Raw genomic sequence first — 27953 nt, forward strand, 5'->3', positions numbered from 1 at the left:
GCAGGATACAATGGGACAGCAGTTCAAACTCTTCTGAAACAGATCCTTGGATTGGGATTGGTGTGTAAGTTTGTGCAAGTAAAGGGACAGGCTGGTAGTGCCAGGAGTTCAAACTCTTCTGAAACAGATCCTTGGGTTGGTATGTAAGTTTGTGCAAGTAAAGGGACAGGCTGGTAGTGCCAGGAGCTGCCGAGGCAGCAAGGTTGTTACAGTGGGCTGCAGCGTGTGGGAGGTTTTAGAGATGTGTGTTCTGTTAACTTGTCTGCTTGCCTGAAATCCTTCACTGAGATGAGAACTCGCACACAGAACAGCTGCCAAGGTCAATCACCACACTTTAAATACATAAATATATAAATATAAATATTTATGTGTGTATATTTGCATTTCACTTTGATTACATATTGCCCTTCCTAAGTGCCATACCCAGATGCTCCCAGTGCCACCCCCAGTGCCAGGGGGCTGTGAGTGGCAATGACCCCTGGCCTCTCTGAGCCAGGGACCCCCTGCACTCCTTGGGGATCCTCACAGGACACCTGGGATTCAGGTGCTCAAACTCCCTTTTCTCTACAAAACCACTAGCAAGCTGCCAAATTACCACTTCCCACTAGCTGTAAAGTGTTCAACAGATGGAGGCAAGTGTTTGTGTGGGAATGAACTGGAGATTTTTAAGCAAGCTGAGTGGGTGTTTCTATGGCTTTAGCTCAGTGGACAGCACAGGCTGTTTCACTCCATGCTATTGTTGCATGACATTCCTCTTGGCACAATGTTTATTTTTAGCCAGAGACTATCACAAGTATTTTTCAGCAGGACTGTCACTGCCCCTGAACAGGGAATCATATTACTGCAAGAACTTTGCTGAAACAAAGAAGATAAATTGGACAAATGGGAAATTATAAATCTAGACCAACCCAGACTTGCACGGGTAACTAATGTCACCTTTTTTACAGGCAGTGTGCCATCCATCCATCAGCAAGGAGCAAATGGTATTTCAGGAGATAACTCATTCCTGGTTTACTCTTGAGTTCAAGGCTCAGGTATTGTTCTTGACTTAACCCAGATACAGGCTGTGAAAGAAGACAAAAAAAGCCAAAAAAAGCTGCTAAACTAAGTTTATTTGGGCAATTATATAAGATCATAGTAACTTGTATAGTATGTTGATTTAACTCATACTTAATGAGAAAAATCTTTAAATCTCTAACCTTTTTCTGCTGTGTGTCTGCTGAGGAAAAAAGAACTAGCAAATGTAACCTGAACTTTAAGTTTTTTCTTGAATATTATTTAATATTAAAATATGTATGCACTGCCTCTGAAATCCTTGTATATGTTTCTGTATTGGCTGCAGCAGGAACAGTTTAACAGTTGTAATATTTTAAACTTTAATAGAAATATATATGAAATTGTACAATTGGGTGTTTAAAAATCAAGTGGTTTTGTTACATTGGCGACATTATTATTTCTGTGCTTTGAAGTGTTTTATCAGTTTGAAGTTTTTGTTGTAGATGAATGGAAGAAGAAAGTCAGTGAATCCTATGCCACAGTCACGGAGCGGCTGGAGGACGACCTGCAAATCAAGGAAAAGGAGCTGGCAGAGTTAAAGCATGTTTTCAGGTAAAATATTCTGTGAATCTCTTTATTGATTTGTTTAAAATGACTATTTGCTATCAAACAGTATTTGCAGTTTCAGGTGTTTTATGTGGACAGAGTTTCTCCTGTGTGGAATGCATGTTCCTTGTGTCTATTTTTGGGACTATGTCATCACAGTGCTGGGCAGAGCCCCCCAGCAGAGTACCAAAATTAGTGGCTGCTGATTATTAATGCCAATATTTTACAACAAGCACCTATATTCTTTGGTAAAATAGTTAGCTCTAGTACAATGTATGATTTGACCGTGCACTTTTCAGTTTTGCTGATGTGTTTCTGCAGCCAGGAATATTGCTGAAGTGTGCCACTGTAAGCAAACACAAAAGCAGTGGATTCAAAGTTAGGATGGTATTGGTTTTCTCAGGATAGCACACGCTCACACACAGGCTCACCCAGCTGAGTAACACAGGCGTGTTCATTACCTGCAAACTCCCAGCTCACAGACTGGAAATCAGTTGAGAAAAGTATTGACACATTATTTTTTTATTGTAACCTTGTTAAATATGTGTAATGGTTGCTCCTGCCTCAGGGTGGGTTTATAGTTACACAAATCCAAGTGTTCTGCAAACTCAGGGTCATGGGTGTGCTGATACTGAATGGAAACTTCTATGGGCCGGCCAAAATTGAGGCTCTCCAAAGCAATATTAACTGTAGGTCTATTTAGTTTTCAAGAAAAGTAATTACTTGCAGTGTCTGATGGATCACTAACAAATCAGTCTTTGCTGAAGGAAACCCACAAGGCTTAATGACAAAAGCTAAAATGTCCAAGTACTGTCTCATTTAACCACCTGTAAGCATCACAGTGATCACTGACCCTGTGATTTCATCTGGGAAGTATAAACTCATTTTTTATATGCTTTTCCTGGTTATTCTTTTCATTTAGCAAGGCAGCTCCTGCTCTATGCATGTCCTACTCACCATTTTAAAATCAATACACATATTTTAAAAATATATCATAGTTATTATTACATTAATAGAGATGCTGAGTTTATATGGATTGTTTATATTTTTAAAGAGCCTTTCCTCTTATTTCCCCTGATTTCGATAAATTTAGAATGTACGTATTGTGATTGCTTAGCCGGATTTCTCAGAAAACAATAAATCTGGACCACTCAACCTGATAGTAGTAAAGTATTTCTAGATTTACAGACTGTAAACTGGGTATAAACTCAGCCTTGTGTCTCAAAAAAATTACATTGAGATTTCTTTTTTAAATGTTTCCCACACGCAAGGAGCGGTGCTGGAAGATGAAAGAAGTAATCATGTGTAAAATCCCTTTTTCAGCTCTGATGAAGCCTTCTGCAAAGTCAACCTGAATTACCGCACGGAGAACGGGCTCTCGCTGCTGCACCTGTGCTGCGTGTGTGGGGGTAGGTGTCTGGGGCAGGGCGCCTGCCTCCAGCACGGGGTGTTCTGGCTGGCAGCAGCTCCGAGCTCTCGGGGAACAGCTCAGCTGGAGCGGCAGCCCTCAGCAAGGCTCCGAGCTGCCGGGCAGAGGGCTGCATGGAGCCACAGAGAGCCAGCAGCTCAGCCTTCAGCCTGACCAGGCTCTGTGGAGGATGCAGCGTGACTTACTGCAGGTGTTCAGCCCATCCTGAATTGCTTCTGTGTGCGTTCCTTAATCCAAACCCATCACAGAGCATTTCTGCCTCCACATTTCTGGATTCTGCCCTGGCTCAGGCTCCAGGACAGGGACCTTGTTGTAGCAGCACTTTGCCATACTTTTAGCACCAACTTTTCTACTGTAATGAAAATGTCTGTATTTTATTTCACATTGATTAAAAGAAGAATAACTGAAAAGCCCTAGTGACAAACATCAGCTGATAGGGCTTTTCCAGACAGCACATCAGAATGCACAAGGGAAGAGGACAAGATGTGTTCTGGGATGCTCATACAAACATACTAATGGTAGGATTTTCCACTTGGATCCACACAGCTGCTCTGTTATCCACAAAAAAGTCATTAGTTCCTGCACTTGCTTTGCTCTTGTTATACAATTTTCAGCAGAAATTGGCTGAGAGAGGCAGAGACTTATACCCTGAGGTTTCAGCTCTGCAAAGTACTGACTAATGACATGCATAAATGATTTTATCAGTCTTAGTTAGATGTTCACCATGAGGAACAACCTGATCCTGCACTACTGAAAAATGAGTGGATTTTTACTTGTCATTTCTGAGTGCAAGATCCTATCCAAAGATGCATTAATACATGGGAACATCAATGCAGTTGGGGTAGCTGAGAGGAAGTTTAGGAAAACACACACTTATTATTAGTTCTGTGAACACTCAGAGGAGGGCAAAGAGCCACTAGATCTGACATTGTCCTTGGCTACTGTCACAAGTATTCAAAAGGCAGATGAATTTATTGAATTTATGTATTTATTCACTGTGTGTCAGAAAGGTCAGAGCAAAGCTCCTGGCCTGGGCCACATTAATGGACCCACATTAGCACTGCCCAAAATGACTGTCCTTGTAAGGATGCCCTGTGTAGGGAGAGCAGTGCTCCAGTTCTGAGATGGCAGAAGAGCTCAGTGACTGAGGAACCAGAGGTTCCAGAAGCACCCTCTGGTTCATGGAGCTCTCTGCAGCATGCTCTGGATGCTGAAGGAGTTGGCTTCTCTAGAAGCTCAATTACCCTCACCAAATCCTCATTAAAATGTGAACAAATAGTGAGCTGGTATGTGGCCAGACCTGCAATTGTCCTGGCCATTGAGATATTTCCATCAACCTCATCATTGTGAAGTTTCCAAATATATATTTTACTACTTGCCTGAGGTCAGCAGTCAAGGTATCTATTCTCTGCTTTCAAACTCACGCAGGAGCTTTTGACCTCATCTGCATGTTCTTTCCTGTAACTGTCTTTTTTCTGCTTTTCTCTGTAAAGGCAACAAATCCCACATCAGAACTCTCATGCTGAAAGGGCTGCGCCCATCCAGGCTAACGAGAAATGGATTTACAGCTCTGCACTTGGCAGCTTATAAGGTAAATTATTTTAAATAGAATTAGTGACAGGAAATCAGAGCTGAGCAATTGATTTGTCTGAACTGTCTAGATGAGCTCTCTAGTCATTATTTCTGTGAAAACGTAAGTTTCACATCTGTGGTGCATGGGAAACTGCCCCACAAAGAGCCCGTGCACAGGAACCAGCATGTGCTTTTGCAGGTCATCCATGGGGTAGGATATTGCTTTGGAATGGCTGGTGGAGACATCCAGTGCAACTCAAGACAGAGGAGTTGTCCAGTGCCACCATAAAATCAGGATAAGACTTTTTTAACACCCAGGGTCTCAGTATAGCAACAGAGAGAGGCCTGGTGCTGGGACAGAGCTCGCCAGCCTCCCGTGGCACTCGGAGCCCCTGGCCCACGCTGGTCCCTCTCCAGCACGGCCAGCAGTGCCACAGCCGGGGAGCCAGGGCCGGTGGGGCTCCCTTCAGGAGCTGTGAGAGCCTGTCCCAGCAATGCTGAGGGTCAATCCTGGCCCCCAGGACAACGCGGAGCTGCTGACGGCGCTGCTGCACGGCGGGGCTGACATCCAGCAGGTCGGCTACGGAGCGCTGACCGCCCTGCACGTCGCCACCATCGCCGGCCACCACAAGGTACGTGCTGCTGCTGGCAGGCCGTCTGCCTGACACTGCTGTCTTTCAGAACAAAATACAGAACCGGTTTAATTTTTCTGCATTTTGGGAAGATCATGTCTGTGCATATTTTTTTACACTGAACAAACATGCACAAAAGGACGCAGGTCAAAGGCTGGACTTGATAGGTCTTGGAGGTCTTTTCCAACCCTGATGATTCTTTGACTCTGATAGTTCTGTGCAGAATTATGGTGGAGCTGTTAACCTGAGCCCTGACTCTGGGATGGTCTCATTCACAGGTATTTAATGTCTCCTCTGTGGACAGTACAAAGAGCTCTTCTCTGAGCACTCTGGGGTTTCAAGTAATTCCTAAAACATCTGCTGTAATTGCCAAAGGCAGACCTACTGTTGCTCCCACATCCTGAGCTCCTGCTGAGGTTATGGGCAAGTCTAGGATGCTCACAACCCAACAGTATTAACTCAATAAGAAATAAACTCTTAGTAGTATTGAAAGTTCTTATTTCTTCCTTGGGAATTATCAACTCTGTATCAGAAGAACCTCCATAAAAGGAGTGGGACTCTATATATTTAAACTCATTTGGTTCATCTGCTGCTCTGGGAACCAAGGATTTATAATCCAAGTTCTTGCTTTCCTTCTTTACACAGCTGTGAAATTTTCAGTCAGTTTAGAAGTCCCTCTGGCAGATAAAGTACCTTGTTTTGTCCACAATTTCATTAATATTCATGGAAACATGGAATAATTTTTTAAAACCCCCTTATAAGGATGAGTTTTTATCCTTTGCCCTTTTCCAAAAGACAAAGTCCTTATGTCTGTCTCATGGGGTTTTTGTGGGCTCCTTTTAACCTTAAGAGTAGCTTAATTAATTGTCTTTGAAGTGCAGATCATTGACTTGAATGTTCAAAAAACTTCTGCATAAACCTTTTGTAAGAGAATTTTAAGAAAAATTTCAAAGTAAGACTATTGTGCAAGTTGTTTAAAGTATTGTTTTAAAATAACATTTGGTTGTGGAAGGAGAAGGGAAGCATTAGTTCCCCTCGTTCTCCAGGCTGTGCTGGTGTGAACCCCACTGGGATGCTGCTGGCTGCCTCAGACCAGCCCACCCAGCTGCTTTCTCTGCAGCTTGGGAACGTCCCCTGGGTTCACCTTCTCTCACTGTCAGTCTCCTGAGGATAAAAATCTTTTTTTTTTTTCTCCTTAGCTTCTGAAGTATTTCTATCCTTGCACATCCCTCCAGCATAGCCTCCTACTTGTGATGCCTATGACAGCTTTCAGTGCTTTCTAAGACTCCTTTTTTCTTTCCTAGAAAGATATCTTGTCTCAGAAACTATCAAGCCTGTCTGTGTACCCCTCTCATCATTTACACTTGAGTGGAGTTTGCTTAGTACAGCACACAAAATTCTATTTATCAGGGGATCACAAAGCAGCAAGCACGGCTGCCACTGCTACAGCCTGGAAAATGTGTCAAAACCCATCTAGTTTTATGTTCATCATCAGGGATGGATCCACATCACTCAACACGGCTTTTTTCACCTTGAAGATCCACCTTGAAAGCTTTTAGATGAATCTAAATTTTTAATTTCAGCTCCCAAACAGTTTGAGGAGAATATGGAGTTATTAATTGGAGTTATGGTCACATCCCTGCATGTATTACAGCCTCACAGTTCATGGCTAAATTAAAATCAGGCTGATCCAAAGACATTTCAGTCATATTAGTGTAAAAGCTACAGGCCCAAACATCTCTTTTCAGAGACAGCAGCTACAACTTCACTTTTGTCTTGGTAGTTTGCTGGAAAATGTCTTAGACTAATCATTTGAAAGCCCCCAAACCATTAAATCCCTGGCTGGCTGGCTGGCTCTGTGTTCCCATCTCTGGCCACCAAGATATTGAAAATTGGCCAGACACAGGAAACACAGTGCAGGGAATCCACTGTGTTAACTGAATAATGGAGTGTGTTCTTTATTTAGCACCTGAGCTCATTCCCACCCATCCCATGAGAGCCTGCTGCTGAGCTGGTAGGACAGCCAGCAGAAAGATCTCAGGGGATCTTTCTTCAGATTTTTGTTATGTAGTCAAATGCTTTTTTGAGATCAGCAGTAAAGGATGTCAAGGCACATGACATTTAGCAAGGGAAATTCTAACTGTGTGTGAAGGGGGCGAGGGGATCACAACGAGAGGGATGCAGCACTGAGGGCATTCCAGGGAGGATGCAGAGCCCCCACACATGGCAATAATCAGACCTGGCCCTGCAGTGCTGCCTCCAGGGGAAATCATAGCTGATGCCATAGAAAAATGGTTAAAACTAAAGGGAAATGGATACATTTACATACGTCAGGGCACAGACTTTATGCAGAAAATATCTTCAGGCAATCCTATGAAAAAAGTATAATTGCAATTCTGTAAAGAAGCAATCTCTGTACACTGGTGTTGCTGGGGAAGAGTTTGTGTTCTCTGAGCACTCCAGAGTTGCATGGGTAGAACTGGCTGTCCTTGTTGTTGCACATTTGATGTGATTTGGGGGTCTCAGCCAAGGGAGCAGGTGGCAGATGTGCAGAGTGACAGCTGGCACTGCTGCCCTCCTCCAGGGGCTCTCGGTGGGCAGGACCTGTGTGAGCAGCACAGTGCAGGAGCTGTCCCTGCCCCATCCTTGGCAGCCCTTAATCCCAGCTCCTCACCCTGTCATGACTCATGGTCCAGTGTCTTTTGTCATCCTGACATTCAAAACTTTGCACCCATCAAACTGATATGCAGAGCTTCTGCAGTAATCCCCAGCCCAAGGACTCCCTCGTGCTTCAGAAAACCCCTCTCAGGCTTCAGAGCAGAACCCAAAGTGGTTTCATTCAGGCTTCTATTTTGGCAGCTATGCAGCAAGGCATTTCTTGAGAGTTCATAACTTTTGAAAAAAAATGGGCCTTCTGAGGCACCAGAAAAGTAGAAATTTGAAAGAAAGCACTTAAGGTTCGTTATTGATGCCAAAGAGCTCTTCTCTTCTAAAATACAAAGAAATCTTTCCATGTTTGAGGATTTACATTCACACATTTAGATTTAAAAGGTTCTTTCATTTTGTGTGACTTTTTCACTTCTAAAAACTCTGATATGTTTACAGCTCTTTGTTCATAATGGCTAGAAGAAAATTAAAGGTTGTTTGTGAGAGAGAATTTCCAGACAGCCATTTCTGTGCCTCTTACTTCATAAATCAGGTTTTTCAGTGGCACCCAGATTTTCAGGCTCATTTATAAAGCATCAGTGACATTCAGTGTTCAGTTCAAGTACTGTAAGTTAATCACTTTTACATGCTGTGTCCAGCTCTGCACCTTTATCTCATTTTTTTGGGGCTGTTTTACATTTTTTAAACGGGAGGCATGAGGTCTCAAGTCCTGTTTTACCACCTGAGCACAGGTGATAGGTGCAGAGTGCTTGTGGTGGCATTGGTGCTGGTTTCCTTGCAGGCTGTGGACATCCTGCTGCAGCACGGGGCCTACGTGAACGTGCAGGACGCCGTGTTCTTCACGCCGCTGCACATCGCTGCCTACTGCGGCCACGAGCAGGTGACTGGGGCAGGCACAGCCCTGCCTGGGGCACCCTGAGCTCTTCCTCTGCTCTGCTGAGTGCTCTGCTGTCCATGCGCCACTGAGGATGTTTTTCAGAATGAGTGTGTGCTTGCTTTTGAGAATTTTAATGTTTTTGTAGACATGTCACTTGAAAATGAGTTTTCTATTGAATCTCTTCTCCCTGTTTTAACTTTACAGAGATGTTCACATATAGTGTTACCCAATGCACTATTGTATCTGGTTTTCTCAAAGTTTTATTTTCATGTGCTGTTTTAATTAACCCTAATTAAATATTTAGGTAACCCACCTGTTACTGAAGTTTGGAGCCGATGTGAATGCCAGTGGTGAAGTTGGGGACAGACCTCTGCACCTGGCTGCTGCCAAAGGCTTTCTCAACATCACAAAGCTTTTGATGGAAGAGGGAAGCAAAGCTGATGGTAAGAAAGGATATTTAAAGAACATCTTTAACACTGCATTTTCTAGACACAGTCTAGCTTTCTAACACATACTCTGTGTATCATCTTTGGACAACTGAAACAAGAAAACAGCAGCTGGAAAGATTTCCTTGGTTAAGTATGCTGGTTTATCATCTCACGTTTACTCTATTTTCAGTAATAAGTTAGAGGTGAAAAACAGGGGAAGAAAACAAAATTAAGATGAATATACAGAGGTGGATTATTGTTTAGACATTGATCCAGGCAGGGAATATGTGGCCATGTGGTGGGGATCTGTAGTCAAAGTGACTCAAATGCAGAGAGAACTAGTGAATGAGGTACAGGAGAACAATTTTAAGTCAAAATTATGCAGCAGTTAATTTAAAATAATTCATATGGAAGTCAAAATTCCACAGAAAAGGGGAATTTTTAGCACATGATTTATTATGCTCCACAAACTTCCCACTCTTCACCGTGGGCCATTTTCTGTCTGAGAAATTTCCTGTGTGAAGACTTGATGGTCTGGACAAAAGTCTCTCAGCACACTTTGGGCATGGGGTGAGTTCTTAGTCCAGGTGGCCTCACAGTGATGTCACTCAGGCTGGGACATTGCACTTCATTGTTTATATTCTGCATTAACATAATATTTAAAATATTTTCTCCTGTGGCTAATGTCAGTGTGCAGCTGACGGTTCTGCTGGGTTCTTGTTCTTGCTCTGTTCCCTCTCCTTTTGCTGCTTCAGTGACACTGAAAGGACAAAATGTGCCCCACTCCAGCCTTTCTCCTCCACTGCTGTGACACGTGTGTGCCCTGCATACTGCTGACACACCCACAAAGGCATACAAATGCTTACAGGTCACATTTTTGGCATGTTTATCAGTGCAGAGATTCTTACCTGTACCTGGAGGGAGCCTTAAAGAAGGATGGAGAGAGACTATTTACTCCTGGAGTGCCAGGACGAGGGGAATGGCTTCACACTGACAGAGGGCAGGGTTAGATTAAAGACCAGGAAAAAATCCTTCTCTGGCAGGGTGGGCAGCCCTGGCACAGGTGCCCAGAGCAGCTGAGGCTGTCCCTGGATCCCTGGCAGTGCCCAAGGCCAGGCTGGACGCTGGGGCTGGAGCACCTGGGACAGTGGGAGGTGTCCCTGGCTTAAAGATCAAAGTCCTTTGTAGCCCAGGCCATTCTACAATTTTGTGAAATACTGAGCAAATTCCAAATTATTTAAAAATTAATTTCTTATCCTCAGAGTAAGAGACAGAAATGTTTTTGGGAAGTATCAGTCCATTGCTTGGAAACGTACTGCTCGTTAGCACATCAATTTACCATGTTCTCTGTGAGTCCTGCCTGCAATCACACATCCTCCTCCTGCAATAAAAAAGCATGCAGGGAAGCAGCACAGCCAGGTCCGTGTGTGCTGTTTTCAGTAGAGAGCTCAGGGTGTTTCAGCCTCGATGTGTGTGCACTGGGCTGATATAATTATAATACAGGGGGGGAAAAAGAGACGTTCTCTCATCATGACAAGGCAGTGGGAGGTTTGCCCTCTGTTAGAGAGTTTATTCCAAAAGAAAAGAATCTGGGGCACCATTTTAGGTCCTTTTCTTTAAACTCAAAATCTTCAGCACAGAAAACAAGAAAAGGGAGACTGGAAGCGGGAAGCCTTTTGCTCTTAAAGTAGCACACTTTGAAACTTGCTGTAAATGCAGCAGCAGAGGAAAAGTCTTTAGTGCCCAGGAATGAAAGGAACTGGGGAAAGAACCAGAATAAATTTGGCACTGCTCAGTGCAGACCAGTAATTGGGGTCACAAACTTGAACTGTTTCTTTGAACACATGTGACTCGCTAGTGAGCCCAAAGCCGCAGCGATTGCCCATCCCACGAGCAGGCAGAAGCTCCCTGGCATGGATGTGCTCCATGACAGCTGGCAGCCTCCAGCACTCCCATCTGCAGGTCACACATCCCCCGGGGACACTCTATGCAACTGCCCTTGGAATATTTGGCTACTACTGGTAGATGCCAGCAGTTCTGTGCTGCCTGGCCGTTCCCAGTTCTGTTGGTGTTGTTATTATCTCACTTTTGCTTCAAAATTGCTCTTTCTAAGGGTCATTTATAACTCATGTTTCCTTCATGGAAAGCTTTGTCAAAAGACTCAATAAGTTTGCAGCTGGAAGAAAGCAGTCATGCTCCAGGTTCTGAAAATCACCTTGACTCTGCACTGCAGGTGGCACAGAGCAATGTGGGTTTGATATCCAAAAGATCACAGATATTTCAATTTTAAACAAATACGTCCACAAATATTTTTTTTCCAGGAAGTTTCAAAATGCACAGACATAACACATAAAATTCTACTAAATATCCCAAACAATCCCAGACACACTGTGTTAAGGATAAAATCCTTTCTGTGGTCTTTTTCTGGGTCAACCGGCAGTGAATGCTCAGGACAACGAAGATCACGTGCCTCTGCACTTCTGCTCTCGATTTGGGCACCATGACATTGTGAAGTTCTTACTGCAGAGCAGCTTCGAGGTGCAGCCCCACGTGGTGAATATCTATGGAGACACACCTCTACACCTGTGAGTGCCCTGGAGCAGCGGCTGGACAGGTTTGGGCTCTTGGGAAGGCTGGTTTTGCTAACACCTCTGTACTGGCTTCCTCTTCAGTGCCTGTTACAATGGGAAGTTTGAAGTGGTCAAGGAAATAATTCAGCTCTCAGGAACAGAAAGTCTCACTAAAGAAAACATATTCAGTGAAACAGCTTTCCACAGGTGAGGTGTTCAAATGCCATTGTCAGTGGAGCTCCACTTACACATACGTGCAGCACAACACCCACAATTTCAAATGTCTCACAACATCCAGAATTACAAATATGTCACAACACCCAGAATTTCAAATGTCTCACAACACCCAGATTTAGAAATATGTCACAACACCCAGAATCACAAATGTCTCACAACACCCAGAATTACAAATTTCTCACAACACCCAGAATTTCAAATGTCTCACAACACCCAGAATCACAAATGTCTCCCCAGCAGCCAGGTGAGGGACAGAGCGAGAAGGGAGCTACACAGGGAGGGTGAGTTTGTGTCATGAGATATGTGACAGGGCATGAAGCAAGAGGCAGAAGCAGAATCAGGTTCCCCAACACCTGGTTGGGCAGTGGTTCCTCTCCTTTCCCAGTTTGGGAGCTGGGATCAGAGCTTGTTCCACCTGGATGCCTGCTGGAGCCTGGTACTCTGAACGAGAAACCAGGTGGCAGAACACTGTTTGCTGGCATGCTGGAATTTTGTAAAGGGCTATTTAAGAGCCACTTTGCAACACAGAGGGTTTGCACAACTGTGCAAAATTAAGTGATTCAGCAATAATTAGAATGTTTCTGAAACAATAAAAATGAATAGGCTCTGGTGGATTAATCATGCATTTGCACATTTCTAATGATGCTTTATTACTGCATTTTAACTCTTTGTAATTCTTTTTTGGCTACCCAAAGTACCTCTTTTACAGAGTACAGCACTCACCACTCCCTTTACTTCTACAGTGCTTGCACCTATGGAAAGAACATAGAACTTGTCAAGTTTCTTCTTGACCAGAATGTTGTAAGCATCAATCATCAGGGGAGAGATGGGCACACAGGTAACATCACCATATTACTGTGTATGAGGGTACATACCAGCACCAAAATACTGGGAAGCCATACACCACCAGGATTTCCAGCACCCAAGTACCTTTCAGACAGAGCACAGCTTTTTTGAAATATTTTTACTGGAGGCATAGAAGTGATAAGACTTCAGTGAGGATGTATCAGGCTCATTAGGGTGTATATGAGTAACAAAACCTGGTGTAAACTGTTCCTCACATATTAAGGCTTCTAAGTAGTGTTAGAAATTATTCTGCAAAGAGATAGGCTTCTGGAACGTAGTGTCTGAAGGGCTGCACACCTTCCTGTCCCCAGTACACAAAGCTGCCTTTGTTTCCACTTGATTTTCTCACATACAGAGTCGTTAAATGTGGTTTGCAGGTGGCAGAGCAAGTGGTGGCACATTGTGCAGAGGCAATAGATTGGTTCTTGCAGCCTTAATGTTTCATTTTCACCTCTTGCCTCAGGTATTTTTTTGACAACATATTTATTTATCGAGGAGATCAGTTTGCACTTTACAGTTGTTGCTGCAGTCCCGTTGCCATGTTCTGACAGCTGTGCTCCCCACACTTCTCTGATGTTGCAGGATTGCACTGTGCTTGCTACCATGGCCACATTCGCCTTGTGCAGTTCTTGCTGGATAACGGAGCTGATATGAATCTTGTAGCTTGTGATCCCAGCAGGTCCAGTGGAGAAAAGGATGAGCAGACCTGTTTGATGTGGGCTTATGAGAAAGGTATTTCAATTTTCCAGTTTCTGCTACAAAACCCACAGAGGCTGTGCAGGAAGGAGAGGGCACCTTGGGAAGGAGATAATGCTGCAGAATAACCTGCCAGTGCCTACAGACAGAGCTCCCACCACCTGCTCCCCAGGCACTAAGGGTTATAAACACCAGCCCTTCAATTTGTCATCTCAGATCTCTGTTAAGCATTAGTTTAATCCAGCACAAACTCAAGAAGAGCTCACCAAAGATTATTGTCAACTTCCACTGCAGGATTTCTGCAGCAGGGTTTTCCTTTGCCATATCTTACATTTTAGGAGTAGGTGGACTCAAGAAAATAACATGCTTGTTTCTACTGGCAGAAATTTCCCATATTTGTACAATTTAGAATCACAGTAGGTTTAGATTAGCATCATCATGTATTTGCATATTTTTAGTCATGTTTTACATTTTTTAAAAATCCCCCGATTTCGTACAAATTAATTTTTTTTAATTCTTTTGAGTTACCTGCAAATCCTTGTATTTCTCTTTCTTTCCTAGGCCACGATGCAATTGTGACCCTCCTGAAGCATTACAAGAGACCTCAGGATGAATCCCCCTGCAATGAATACTCCCAGCCTGGAGGAGGTATGGGTTGAGCAATCGTTTTATTCAAAGGGCCTGATCCAAAGACTGCTGAAACCTCTGGAAGTGCTCCACCCATGTCAGAGAGCTTTGGGTCAGTCCTGTCCAGCACAAATAAAATCACAGTCATGGGACTCACCATTTTTTGGCCATACACAAATTCCTTTCGAGGCTGCAGCCATGCAACACCCCAGTCTGCTGTGCCTGATACAGTAAGGAAAATGAGCTGTATCCCAAACCACTCCCCTCAGATGTGTTGGTGTGTTTATCTGAATTCTCACCCTTTGTTATTAATTCTTTCTGGCATCACTGACTCATTAATTTATCAGCACCATCACTTATGTTGTCGTTGAACTCCCTAATTTCACTCTGTTCTTTATTTCAGATGGTTCCTATGTGTCAGTGCCATCCCCCCTGGGGAAGATTAAAAGCATGACAAAAGGTATTTGCAATGGCAAGGGAAAACATTAACTTTTGTGGTCCTTTGATCCAATGTGTTTGTCAGCCTGAACATCCTGCACAGGATTCATTAATCCTGGACTTTTTATGGTACATTGTTCCATTTCCCTGGGATAATATTAGAAAACAATATACTTAGCTTTGTTACTCAGTATAATGACAATTCCTGTATTTGCCTTGTTTTCATTCACTTTAAAAAATATATGTAATTTTTTTTATTTCTTTGAAGAAAGGCTGTGATGTGGGAAAAAAAAAAATAGCACTAATGAAATACCCATTTCTCCAATAATGCAAATAAGTATCATTTAAATCATACCATAGAATGCCTGAATTATCCTTATAACAAAAATTCTGTCCAGAAATAATTAATAATTTATGTTGTTCTGAAACAAATACAGCTGAAACATTCAGATAAATATTTTAGGGTATTTTAAGTTATTTCTTTTTTTTTTTTTCTTTTTTGTGGTACTTTCAATTTTCCACTTTAAATATTCACTCTGAATATAATCAAATCCTTACATCCTTTACATAGCAGCATCAAAATGCTCTGTTTAGAAATATTGTGATGAACTTTATAATAATAAACTAAAAAGATCAACAAGACAGAGACATTTAACAACTAAATTCAGTTGCAAAGTTCAGATTCCACATGTCACCAAGAGCCAGTCGTCTCTGGAATAGCATCCCCAGCAATGAGCACTGGCTGCACAGACAGAAGGGATGAATTCTCCATGTAAGGAATTCTGTGCTACCACCCCATGGTGCAGGCAGAGTTTGGGAACGGGACAGTGCTGATGGCTGGCAGGTGCTGAAGCCAGGAGTGCCCTGTGGCATTGCAAGGATGTGTCTGTCACTGGGCTTTGCTGTAGCAGGGAGCAGGATTAGCAGTCAATTTACAGCAAAAATCAGCTTTCCCATTGCAAAAGTTCTGACGTCCAGTGCTTTTATGCTCGGTCCTCCCCCTAGCCATGTTTTACAGGATGGGTGTTTCTCTTGCAGAAAAGGCTGATGTGCTCCTCCTCCGAGCTAGTTTGCCATCACACTTCCACCTGCAGCTCTCTGAGATAGAGTTCCACGAGATTATTGGCTCAGGTACCAGAAGTGAAACGGCATTCACTTTAAATGTTTGATGTTCATAACAAACATATTTGAGCTTATTTATTTTAAACTATTTTAGGGTCTTTTGGAAAAGTCTATAAGGGACGATGTAGAAATAAAATCGTTGCAATCAAACGGTAAGTTTGTCAGGCTTTTCCATCCTGCTTGGTCAATCACCTGGTTTGAAGCATTTCAAAAGCCCATATTTTATGATACCTTTGCCTTCTGCTTCCTCTGGTGTCAATTGTAAGTTACCGGGCCAACACCTACTGCTCCAAGTCGGACGTGGACATGTTCTGCCGCGAGGTTTCCATTCTCTGCCGCCTGAACCATCCCTGCGTCATCCAGTTCGTGGGAGCCTGCCTGGATGACCCCAGCCAGTTTGCCATTGTCACCCAGTACATCTCTGGGGGATCACTCTTCTCCCTGCTCCATGAGCAGAAGAGGTATTGCCTTCACCCACAAGCGGGCCTGCTTTCAGAATTTGGAAGAGCAGGGAACCTGATCCGATGTAAATATTCATTTTAGCATAGGACAACAGAGAAAGGAACACCCTAGAAAATGCTGAGCTTTGGTTCAGCTTATTGGGTGTACAAGGTAAACTGATAAGTCTTCACAAACTTGTTATTGTCATTATTTTACAGTATATAGATTTACTTTACATAGATTATGTAACATTATTTTGTATGTTAAACAGTTTTAAATGTTGCATGATTTACAGATCAGAACATTTTTCAACTGTCTATTAACTGGAAGTAATCTTTTCTTTTTTTACAAAATACAGAATTCTTGATCTGCAGTCTAAATTAATCATTGCTGTAGATGTGGCCAAAGGCATGGAGTACCTCCACAATCTCACACAGCCCATCATACATCGCGATCTGAACAGGTCAGTTTCTGTCTCTAACCTAAAAATTTAGACAACATGAAAGCTCAAAGGGACACTGTGCAGTCTCCTGCAACCCCAGTGTCTCATTAGCACTCAGCTGAAAATAATCTCAGGGGTTTATACAAACCTGTACAAGTCACAATAGCTGAGCTGTGGTTGTCCTGGAAGGCTGCAGCCACTGACAGTGTTTTCCTGCATCTCTTTGTTTTCCTGAATCTCTGTTTTCCAGTGCTGAGTTTCAGCCTAACACAGTCTGTCAAAGGGCACTTGGTCACATTCCCTCATCACTCCATCTCCATCGCTTTGCTCTGTCCCTTTTACTGTAAATATTTCCCCTCAATCAGGGAGTTGGTGTGTTTCTCGGTTTGCTTGGCTCGTTTGTTACAGCTACCAGCAGCTCTGATTGCTGTCCCTGGGAGCTGGGATCTGGCACGGGACTGGGCACTCATCCATCTCTTTGGTGTGTCCCAGTGGGAGCACTGAGGCCTCGGTGTCTGCAGGGAAAAGCCTGTTCTTTCTGTTCGAGCTGTGGAAACAGTCTTGTGCATGCTGCAGCAACAGGGGATGGAACACCTGAGCTGTGCTGATTGCAGGATTGGAGGTGCAAATTATCCTTTTGCTAAAGTCAAAACGTGGTTCTTAGCTCTGTCAGCCCTCGAGAGCAACAGGCAGGCAGGAGTGGCATCCCCCACTGTCCTCTGAGCCTCCTCCACGTCCCTGCATCCCTGCCCAGTCCTTCCAGGCCACAGACCTGTGTTGTTCCGGGGACAGCCTTGCTTCTGAGGCAGTGGCACGAGCCAAGAGCCCCATGCCTGACTCTGCAGCCTGTGGAGCTGCTCTAGGGAGCCAGGGCTCACACCAGGGCAGCCAAGGCTGAGACCTCACAGTGCAGCTCCATGCCTTGGTGGCTCTTAGCAGAATGGCTCTGCATTGAAGGATTTTAAATAATGATTTCCTCAAAAGAAAATCCAAACCAGTATCCTCCTAGAGAGCCAGAAAGCTCCACAGCAGTCGCACAGATCATATTTGTCAGGGTCAGAAGATAATGTGCTCTGGGGTTGTTGGTGCCATTGATGTGTGCTGCTTCTGAAAGTTTAGTGCAAGAGCAGGAGTCATGTTTGCAGCATGAGTCCCAACCAACCCACAGGCACAATTACCAGATGAAAATCTTTGCAACGGCTTAAAAGAAAGACTAAGAGTGAAATTCTGTGTTAAATTTTGCCAGTGGCTTCACAGGAGCCTCATATTTTTTACCTTAAATTTTTGCATAACTCATAACCACCTTTGTGAATTCTGAAATCTAATGCACTGCATATAATGCATTAAATAAACCTGCAATATGACTTGACAGAATAGAGAAGAAAATTAATCTTTCGTGTCTCTACCCTGGAAAAGGGGTTATCCTTCCATTTGAAGAATAATTGGGAGTTTTATTTTGCTTTTCAGTTCTGACAGCCATCAGAAATGGTGACATGCATCAACTGATTGCCACTTAGACCATGGTGAGGGATGGCAGCCACAATGATTACAGCACTTTAATAAAAGAGAGACCATTTTATTATCCATTTAATTTAAGCCATAACAGCTGAACATGGCTGGAGGAAGCCTTTGAGTGAGTGACCTGCTTTTGATGACTCTAACTATGTGTGAACACTTCTGAGAGCTGCTTGGTGAGGGAGATGAAAGAGAGGATGGCAGCCTGGTGGTAATGAGGATGGAGTCTGTGACTCCTCTTTGTTGAAATATCCCTTGTGAAATCTTAAAATATCCATTGCTTTTCATTACACCCACAGCACGTTAAAGGCAGAAGGATCTTTTAATGGCCCGAATCTCTGTGAAAGGGACATGCTGAGCCTGTCACTTGCCATGGGAGAGAGAAGCCCCCGTGCCTGGCAGACCCCAGCACCATGTCCTTTCACAAAGCCAGGATGATTGCACACTCCTCTGTCTTATCTTGTTTTCTTCCTTCCATGGTTTCATCAAGAGAACAATGCCTGCTCTCACCACTGCAATCTCTGTGTGACCTTAACAGAAGGCAATTAATTTCTGATTCTGCTGAGCTCAGTATTAGTCTTCTGCCAGCTCAGTTCAGCTTGAATTTTTCTTGCTGTATTTCTCAAAACACAAGCTTAAAATTACCTGTTTCATCTGAGGTTTTCAAATTTTCAAGTGCAACTGAGGCAATAACAACATTTTAAGATGGACCTTCCAAGCCTTATTTCTGTGGGGTGTATTTTTTACTTTAAAAAAGAAAAATCAGTAATAAAAAAGAAAAATCAGTAACTGTAGTGCTCCCTGGAGGTGCCAGTCTGACAAAACCCCCCCAGAGCCTGCTGCCTGCTCCCAGATATGCCCATCAATGCACTCAGCACCAAGATGAGCATTTCAGCACTGTGGGTCAGATCCTGGGCCATGAGAGATTCAAGCCGGGCATCGGGGAGAATTTCTTCACTGAAAGGGTGCTCAGGCATTGGAAGAGGCTGCCCAGGGCAGTGGTGGATTTCCCATCCCTGCAGGTGTCCAAGGAACAGCTGGACATGGCACACAGTGCTCTGGGCTGGGGACAAGCTGGGGATTGGTCACAGCTTGGACTCTGTGATCCTGGAGGTTTTGGAGACTTCTTTTCCAGTCTCAAAGATTCTGTGATTCTATGAAAGGCTGATGCATGCCATGAGGAGAAAGGGAATTTCAGTTTATTTCTCTGCTTCTCCACAAAAGCTGTCAGCCTAGGTCTTCATTATGTCTTGACTTGTCAAGTTGGATTTATTCAAGTCTACACAATCCTGGAATAGATTGAAGTTGAAGCTATGGCTCAGTGCAGTTTATTCACATTGAGACATGGTGATAATTTCTGTCCCTACTGACAGAGGCCGAATTTGAGCGAAGACCACAGCAAAGTCTGTAGCTTTGTATGGCTGGTGTACCTACACCCACCCTGGGGCACAGCCTTCAAGAGTCTCTCCAGTTCAGCCTTGTGTTTGATTCATATTTTCATTTGGCATATGGTGTGGGTCTCAAAACAATTCCACATGTCATACTAAAATCACGTCAATATTTTGATGGAAAGTACATATGAGAGCTAAAATCAGATTGAATATAAATCAAGAGAGTCATGGTTACATTTTTATGATTGAATTTATCATCCCAAGGCTTGGGTTTAGGTGAAGGTGGAAATCTTGAAGACAGTGATTTGTGGGAGTCCTGCTTGGGAAAGCTTAATTTTTTTTTCTGTCCTAAGATTGTTATCTGGTAACATTTGTGTTCCTCACTTGACTGTTCTTGTTTGTATCCACAGCTCTAATATGAACAAGTTGTGCTTTTTGTTGAGACCATCAATATTACTTCAATTTTTCCTCCTCATGTAAACTCTTGCCAGCTTTTACATTTCTGGTTTTCATACACTTTTCACTCTTCTGAATTTTCTTGGCTCAGTCAGCATTTGATAGCTATTCTGAGAGCATTGTTGTGTCCACATTCCTTATGTTGTGATTTGCTCAGCCCTTCCAAAACCCTATGCCATGAAGGTGTAGTGACTGGGGCAGGGAAATCTTCATCTCCAGAGGTACTGGAAACTTGTGACCTAGCTAAAGCAGCTTGTGGGTCTTTCCCCAAGTTTCTATTTTGTTTCAAACCCTGTGGTTTTGTTGCCAATTTCTAAAAGTCTCTCTGGATTTGTTGCATGCAAATCAAAGGCCAGCTTGCCCTCTCAGGGGTAATGTGTACTTTATAACAGTAAATATGATCATGCCTATAGACATTTAGCCATCCAAGGAGGTAATTTGAACTCAAATGTTTAGCTATGACTCAAAAACTATAGCATTTTCACCATCTTTAAGACACTATCAAACAATTACCTATAGTTTGTTTTTTTCCCCCAGTCATAATATTCTCCTGTATGAGGATGGTCATGCAGTAGTCGCTGATTTTGGAGGTAAGGAGTTTTTATGAAACACTTATAAATTAACCCCAAATTCTCTAAAACTAAGCATGTGCTTACTGAGAGAGTCCTGTGGAATTGTACCTAAGGTAGGACTTTTGTATGATAAGTGTGTTGGCCTGAGAGTAATTCTTTTTCTTGCTCTGTTTCAGAATCTCGATTTCTGCAATCCCTGGATGAAGACAACATGACAAAACAACCTGGGGTTTGTTTCTTTTATTTCTTCTTCTGTTCCACATAATTAATATCAAACATACAGGCAAACACAGTTTAGCAGAAGAAGACAATGGAAATATGTTTGTTTGAATAGATGGACAGGTGTAGTATTCAATCTCTCTCAATGTTTCTCTGTCTTCATTTTATTTTTTTCCTCTGTCTTCAGTAACAGAGATGAGGAAATATATAACATCTGCAGCAGAAAAAAATGCTTTATAAGGCTGTCTTTGGAGCTTTCTTGCTCCAATTCCTTACTAAAGAGTTATTTTTAATCCACTCTTCCCACTCACACACTGTTGGCAGGTGGTTCCTTTTTCTAACAGCTCCTCAGCACCGGTTCCCTTATTTCACAGTTCTTTTCTTCACCACAGCCTGTTGCTCACAGTCAGATTTACAAGACAGCTGTTGTCTTCATGGGTTTGAGTCCAGATGTGTCCTGTGTGTCACTCCATGGCCAGGAGTGTTCACACCATCCCAGCTATTAATGTGGGCCGGGAGGGGTGATGGGATGGGCGATGGGATGGGATGGAGGGGCAGTTCCAGAGGATGGGTGGTGCTACCCCAGGCCTTGGCAGGCAGCTCTTTAGCACTCACAAGTGGCACTCACAGTGTGGGCAGAGAGTAGGGAGCACAAGGACTCTAAAAATCCACCCTGAGCCCATTACCCCAGGGGGAGATGAGTTGCTTGTGCAGCAGCCTCACAACTGGGGGTGTGCAGGCCCCAGCCCAATGCAGCCATTGTCAGCTTTTACTTCTGCCAGCTGGAGCAGTAGTTAATTACAATTATATGGCATATATACATATATCTCTCAGACCATATGATGTGGTCTCCAGACCTTGAGCCTGGGGCTCTATTTTTATTCTCACCCTACTGTGATGTTTTAAGCCAGCTCAGCCTGGTCTATGGGCCTGAGACAGCACCAAGCTAATGCAGTTACATATCATGCACTGTAACACACTGACATGATCTTGCAACCAGGTGAAAGTTTTTCCTGGCAGATTACCAATTATTTTATGGAGTGATGGAGGCAGGAAATACGGAAACAAAGGAAAACCAACATACAAATACAGGAATAGGTGCTTGTGTGGGGAAGCAAAGCCTGCTAATGTGTGATTGCTGTTCCCTGGTGCTCAGAACCTGCGCTGGATGGCCCCTGAGGTGTTCACCCAGTGCACAAGGTACACCATCAAAGCCGACGTCTTCAGCTACGCTCTGTGCCTCTGGGAGCTGTTAACGGGGGAAATTCCCTTTGCCCACCTGAAACCAGGTAACATGCTCAATGAATTAATATTTTAAATTTCTCTGAAGTCGAGAAGTAGCTACACTGGGTAATTTTAACCCATATCATACTGAAGTGTGTTATTAAGTGCTGAGATACTGCATTTGGTGAAGAGCACAGAACTATCCTATCTAGGTCTAGGACTAGCAACAAGACTAACTACAGGGTGTCTGTCTCTCACATGACTGTTGGGATTGCAGAGCCATTCCTTGGTACATCTCCTTGTGTGCCTCAGGACAGCATCCACAAACCAGGGGGAAGGGGGTGTACAACAGCAGAGAAACATTTCCAGGGCTGCACTTTGCACTCCTGAGATTCTGAGCCCTGGATGTCTGACAAGAGGGTCATGAGTGCTGCAGGACGTGGTCAGAACCAGCATGGGCAAGGAGGGAGGTTCAGCCCCCTCTGCCAGGAGACCCTCACTGCTGTGCGACCTGAGACCAGAGGCGGGCCTGTGGCCACAGTGATGGGCATCTCAGTCTGCTCTTGGTCTGATGGCAAAAAGCCTCCTTAACCTCCTGCCTCCATCCAGCCTTTATCCGTTGGTTGGATGGCTCAGCAGTAGGTTTGCACCTGCTGGGTGTCTCAGCGGTGGGTAGGGGTGTTCCTGGGGATGGTGTGACTCCAGGTGCTGCTGCGTGTCTCAGCGGTGGGTAGGGGTGCTCCTGGGGTTGGTGTGACCCCAGGTGCTGACGGGTGTCTCAGCAGTGGGTAGGGGTGTTCCTGGCACCAGTGTTCCTGGCACAGGTGCTGACGGGTGTCTCTGGCTGTCCCCTGCAGCGGCAGCAGCAGCAGACATGGCCTATCACCACATCCGCCCCCCCATCGGCTACTCCATCCCCAAGCCCATCTCTGCCTTGCTGATGAGGGGCTGGAACGCCTGTCCTGAGGTGAGTGCCCCCAGCAGAGGGAAAATGGGCACTTTGCTCTGGCTGATGCCCCCAAAATCACAGTTTCTGTGGGAAGGGTCACTGCAGACAATGGGGTGTGTCAGGAAATGCAGGAGAGTTGGTGAATTGAGGAGGAAAGTAAATTAACATTTAGCCTTTCAACAAAACTTAATTAATCATGTAATGCTGATTATGAGTTGAGCTGTTACAGAATGAGTAGAAAATTCCTTGCTGCTCTCAGACTTTTGTAAGCAATGGTTAATGACAGCATGTAACCCACATTCACTTTAAATTCATTAATAAGGTGTCATATTAAAGCGCTGACTTAAGCAGGCACTGAGATGGGTGTAGTCCCTGTGTCTTGTCAGCATTCCCACAGCCAGTCAGCCCCTGTAAGGAGAAACCATCTTTTCAGAGTCCCAGTGCAGTTTGTTACCCATCAGCATGACTTCAATGTCACTTCATCTTGCCAGTGTTTTAGAGCTTCAGGACAGAACTATAAAACAATTGATTGCTCAATCAGCCCATGGATGGCCAGAACTTTGCACAAGATGTGAGCAAAAACTTGTCAAAATTATCTTTATTAAGAGTTTTTTGCTACTGTTCTTTATTAGGCTCTATTTTGCTTTGCTACTATTTGTTATGGAAAAATGGTGAGTTTTGGGGCTCAACAAGTGTTCACAGGTCAAAATTCTCCACAAGGTCTGCTCAGTTTAAAGGAAAAAAAGGCAAAAAATGGGTATACCTACAGAGATTTTGCTGGATGGCCATGAAATGCCTCCAAGTTAGAAAATGTATGCTTTTATTTGTCTTTCATTTCATTCAAGGCTCATCCCAGCTGAAAACTAGTTCCCATGTGCCATGTCCCTGTTTCTATTTATCAGGTACTTGAACATCTGTTTCCCAGAAACTTTTGACAGCAGCTGTTTCCAAAGGCAAGCTGGTGATTAGAAGATTAGCAGCATCTCCTGAGAAACCTTTTTCATTGGCTAATTGGATTTGTGAGCTTTAATTAGAGCCAGAGAATTTGCCGTAAGGTCTAGGGCTGAGCTCTGTAAAGAAGTAAATATTTAGTTGTATTAAATGCAACTCTCATGGACAAGGGAGGGAGGGTTCTGGCCATACAGACAGGCTGGCCAGGAACTTGTCCACTGCCCATCTCTGCTGTTGCTGTGTCTGAAGTCCTGTTCATGGGCAAAGAGAAAGTCAACGTAAAGAGCAGAGCCAATAATTTATTGATAGTTTTTTTGTGATCTAGTCGTCATTAGCTCAAATCTAATTGTTACAGAAAAAGAGATGAATTGCAGTTAAAGTTCATATGCACACAGGTCTTCATGTGGTATCTCAGCACTGAACTTGCAGATTTCATCAGGTTCCCAAACAGACTGACAGCTATGCCATGAAATTCAGAGAGGGGAAATGATGGGGGCTGTGGCTCATCCATTCCCTGTGTGTCAATCTAATCACATCAGATCTGCCCCCTTCCATTTTTAACCCAGCTCTGGTTTTCCTGGTGTGTTCACAGGGCAGACCAGAGTTTTCAGAAGTTGTCACAAAGTTGGAGGAGTGTCTGTGCAACATTGAGGTAAGGACTCGGCTACCAGCAGGGGAGGTCTGTGTGTGTGCAAGCAGATGGGAGTGCAAGTGGGGACAGGGACAGTGGCAGCAGCCAAGGACAGCGGTGGCTTTGGAGCTGCTGGAAAAGTCCAAGGAAAAGTGGGATACTGTAGCTATGATATTTTATGAAAAATCCTCTGCTAGGATTTTTCCTGTCCTGAGGAGGTGTGAAAGCCTCAGGAAAGAAACGTAAACAATAACTATCTGCTGCTGTGGAATGCAACAGGTGCATCTTCCATTGGTCCATGTGGATTGTTTTCAATTAGTGATCAACCACAGCCACCTGTGCCAAGGCTGTGAGCAGTCACAGGATTTTGTTATTGATTCCTATTCTATTCTTGTCTTGGTAGCCTTCTGATCTTCTTCTCTCTGTTCTTTTTAGTATAGTTGTAATGTAGTATTCTAATATAATATGTAACATAATAAATCAGCCTTCTGATGAAAATGGAGTCAAGCCTCGCGTCCTCACACAAGGGGTTGCTAAACAAGAGGATACGACTTATGAGAGAGAGATGAGACAGGACTTGTAAATATGCCGTGATGGTACTTTTCCTTTTTTCTTTTTTAATCCAGTTAATGTCTCCAGCCTCCAGCAACAGCAGCGGGTCGCTGTCTCCGTCGTCGTCCTCGGACTGCCTGGCGGCGCGCGGCGGGCCCGGCCGCAGCCACGTGGCCGCGCTGCGCTCGCGCTTCGAGCTGGAGTACGCCCTCAACGCGCGGGCCTACGCGGCCTGGGCGCAGCGGTGCGTGCCAGCCCGGCCCCGTGGCTCCCGGGCACGGCTGGGCACAGGAACAGCCTGTGCTGCTGGGAGGTGCCGTGCCAGGGCCAGGAGGGAGCACTGGAGCTGCGCGCTCTCAAGGCCATCGGCTTGTCCATCCCAGAGCGCAGGCTGCCACTGGGAGGGCGGCGGGGGAAGGTGAAAGTGTCCTTGATGAGAAGGGAAGGGATAGATGGACAGACAGACAGAATCCAGAGCCTTCCAGCAGGTACAGGAGACAGCTATGTAAGGAAGAGCCTGACAGAGGTCTGTGGGAGTCAGCATTGCTGGGACTTGTCCTACCAGGGTACATCCTAAAAGTGGGTATCACTCATTTCATGGCTACAGAATGGTAAGAAGAACTCCTGGTGTTTTTTAAGGCGGGGACACATATGGGTTCTATATTATTGTACCATTAAGTAAATACCTGAGGTATTATATCCTGCCACTCAGAGAACTGGTTTCAATGGCAAACACAGCAACCGTCATCTCCAGGATCAGGGTTGGCAGGACAGTGGATTTGGTCTCTGACTGGAAGATAATTCCACCATCTTCCTTGCCTGAGAAATGTATTTGCAAGAACCTTTTAGCACTGACACATAAAAAACATGTCAATGACCCTGGATTGATGCCTGGAATTGTTTCCAAGATGGCAATCCAGAGAGAGTTGTGAAGCCCCCAATGGGGTATTTGAGGGCAGTTACTCTGAGAAGAGTAACTGAGTGCCAGCATGCCTGGGGGTCATGGTCTCTGTTCATGACTTTTTCTTGCTTTTTGTTTACTGCACTGCTGTGGCCAGGCCCCAGGCTGATGCCTCATGGTACTGTTCCTTCCTTCCACTCAGGAAAAATAGTTCTCATGGTCTGGAGATGTGCCATCATCAGTCTTACAAACTGACACCTCCTGTTTAAATTGCAGCACTGGGCAACCCCCATCTCAGGGCCTGTCTCTGGATGACATGAGAAGGAACTTCCAGTACCCACCCGTGGACAAAAACGGTGAGCTACTGCAGAGTGCTCCCCGAGCTCCCGGAGCACAGGCTGTGCTGGCACTCGGGGCAGGGAGCACTCTGTGCCAGCTGCAGGGACCCTCTCTGCTCCTGCAGGGTACGTGTCCGACCCCCTGAGCACCATGAGGTTCCACTCCTGCAGCAGCAGCTTGGAGGACAGCAGCTGAGGGAGGGAGCATCCGCCTGCCCCAGCCCGGCCACCGCCACGGAACCCTGAGTGTCACACTGGCATCCCCGGACTGAACAGCTTTAGTCTTGATGGCAAATGTCCCTGTCCTGCATTCTGCTTTTGCCTCTGCCTCAGCTGGCCACCCCGTGCCCTGCAGCAGCAGCTCTGACCATGGGGCATTAGAAAAGAGAACAGGGCAGAGCAGCAGAAGTTGAACTCTTCCTCTAGAAGCAATTACAGAATTAATCACTCTGCTATTTTCTGGGGTCTTTTTTCAAATTAACAAAAGTTGTCTGTAAGACTGTCTGTGTGGCCAAGGCAGAGCTGCCTTCCTGGCTGAGCAGGAATTGGTATTTCCCGTTGATGGCAGGGTTCTGTGATGTTGTTGAGGATGCTGTTTTCCTCCAGCCATGATCCCTGAAGCAGGCCTGCAAAGAGGCCTCAAGCAGTGTGACAGACATGAGCTAGGACTGCATGGTGGGCTCTGACAATGCTTCAATGACACACCTGTCATTACTCCAACAGTGCTGAAGCAATAAAAATGGGGAAGATTGCACTAAGTAAAGCTTAGAGGTTGTTTTCCATTTGTTCTGTTTCACTTGCTGAAAAGTTGAATGGGAAGAAGCTGTTACAGCTCTGTCACAGCTGTCCCAGCACTGCCCCTGGTACCAGCCAGTGTTACCACTGCTCCACTGGGCTCATGTCTCAGGTGCTGCTCCATTTCCACCAGCAGCTGCTGGGACAATAGAAATGTCAGAATAAATACACAGGAAAGCCTGGGATGGGGCTCACCAGGACCCTGTCTGCAATCTCCTGGCCCAAAAAGTCACGAGATTTTCATGGAAGGGGCCGAACAAGATGAACTATAAAGCGCCAGCAAACCACAACAAAACAACATCCAGATTTGTCTACAGCTGGAGGAAATTTGTTGTATTTTTCCTAGGAGTACAAGCAAGGCTGGCAGTTTGCATGCTGTGAGGGAAGAGGGGCCAAGCAGAAGGGAGAAGCTGCATCTGGGATGCTGATGAGAATTGCCTACCTGACTCTAATTGGCCAGATGATGATCTGCTCCACATGGCCAAGCTACAGAAGCACAGGCAGGGAATAGCCTGATGAAAGAGGGTGGATAGAGATTAGCTGTCATTCCTTGGTCTTTGCATTGGCCAGAAACACCACTGGTGCAGAAAGGAACCATTGTCATATCTGAAAAATGAGTTCCAGCACTGATTCTTTTTGAACAGGATCTTTTTTCTTATAAATATCTGTATTCTGTCTTTTTCCCTTGCATGAAGTAACCATGCAGTGACTCTGCATTCAGTGACCAGGCCTGAAAACCAGAAACTAAACTATATTAGAGAAACAAAAGTGGAGCAAGGAAGCAGACTCATGTGTACTCACTGATACCTCTGTGTACTCACTGATACCTGAGC

General features: G+C 44.6%; 1 protein-coding gene across 1 annotated transcript; it reads left to right on the forward strand.

Moving 5' to 3' along the window:
* TNNI3K (TNNI3 interacting kinase) lies at window positions 1-27088 on the forward strand. The gene is made up of 25 exons (XM_064429260.1): window positions 1-922; window positions 1500-1608; window positions 2926-3011; window positions 4525-4622; window positions 5125-5235; window positions 8684-8782; window positions 9084-9222; window positions 11648-11792; window positions 11880-11984; window positions 12758-12852; window positions 13443-13592; window positions 14118-14204; window positions 14587-14643; window positions 15660-15752; window positions 15838-15895; window positions 16010-16204; window positions 16543-16647; window positions 20526-20578; window positions 20737-20789; window positions 21936-22068; window positions 22861-22970; window positions 24496-24555; window positions 25161-25330; window positions 26264-26343; window positions 26451-27088. Exons 1-25 carry the CDS (start codon window positions 883-885, stop codon window positions 26519-26521), a joined length of 2502 nt encoding a protein of 833 aa, XP_064285330.1. The 5' UTR covers window positions 1-882; the 3' UTR covers window positions 26522-27088.
* The last annotated feature ends 865 nt before the right edge of the window (window positions 27089-27953 follow it).

The sequence above is a fragment of the Passer domesticus genome, chromosome 7, assembly GCF_036417665.1.
Source record: "Passer domesticus isolate bPasDom1 chromosome 7, bPasDom1.hap1, whole genome shotgun sequence".
NCBI classification, from domain to species: domain Eukaryota; kingdom Metazoa; phylum Chordata; class Aves; order Passeriformes; family Passeridae; genus Passer; species Passer domesticus.

Excerpts from the sequence above, each read along its gene's own strand:
- TNNI3K (XM_064429260.1), top strand. The coding sequence starts at position 883 with ATGGGAAATTATAAATCTAGACCAACCCAGACTTGCACGG. Across the intron at positions 11,793-11,879 it reads GGAGACACACCTCTACACCT|TGCCTGTTACAATGGGAAGT; the intron begins GTGAGTGCCCTG and ends CTTCCTCTTCAG. Across the intron at positions 12,853-13,442 it reads GGGGAGAGATGGGCACACAG|GATTGCACTGTGCTTGCTAC; the intron begins GTAACATCACCA and ends CTGATGTTGCAG.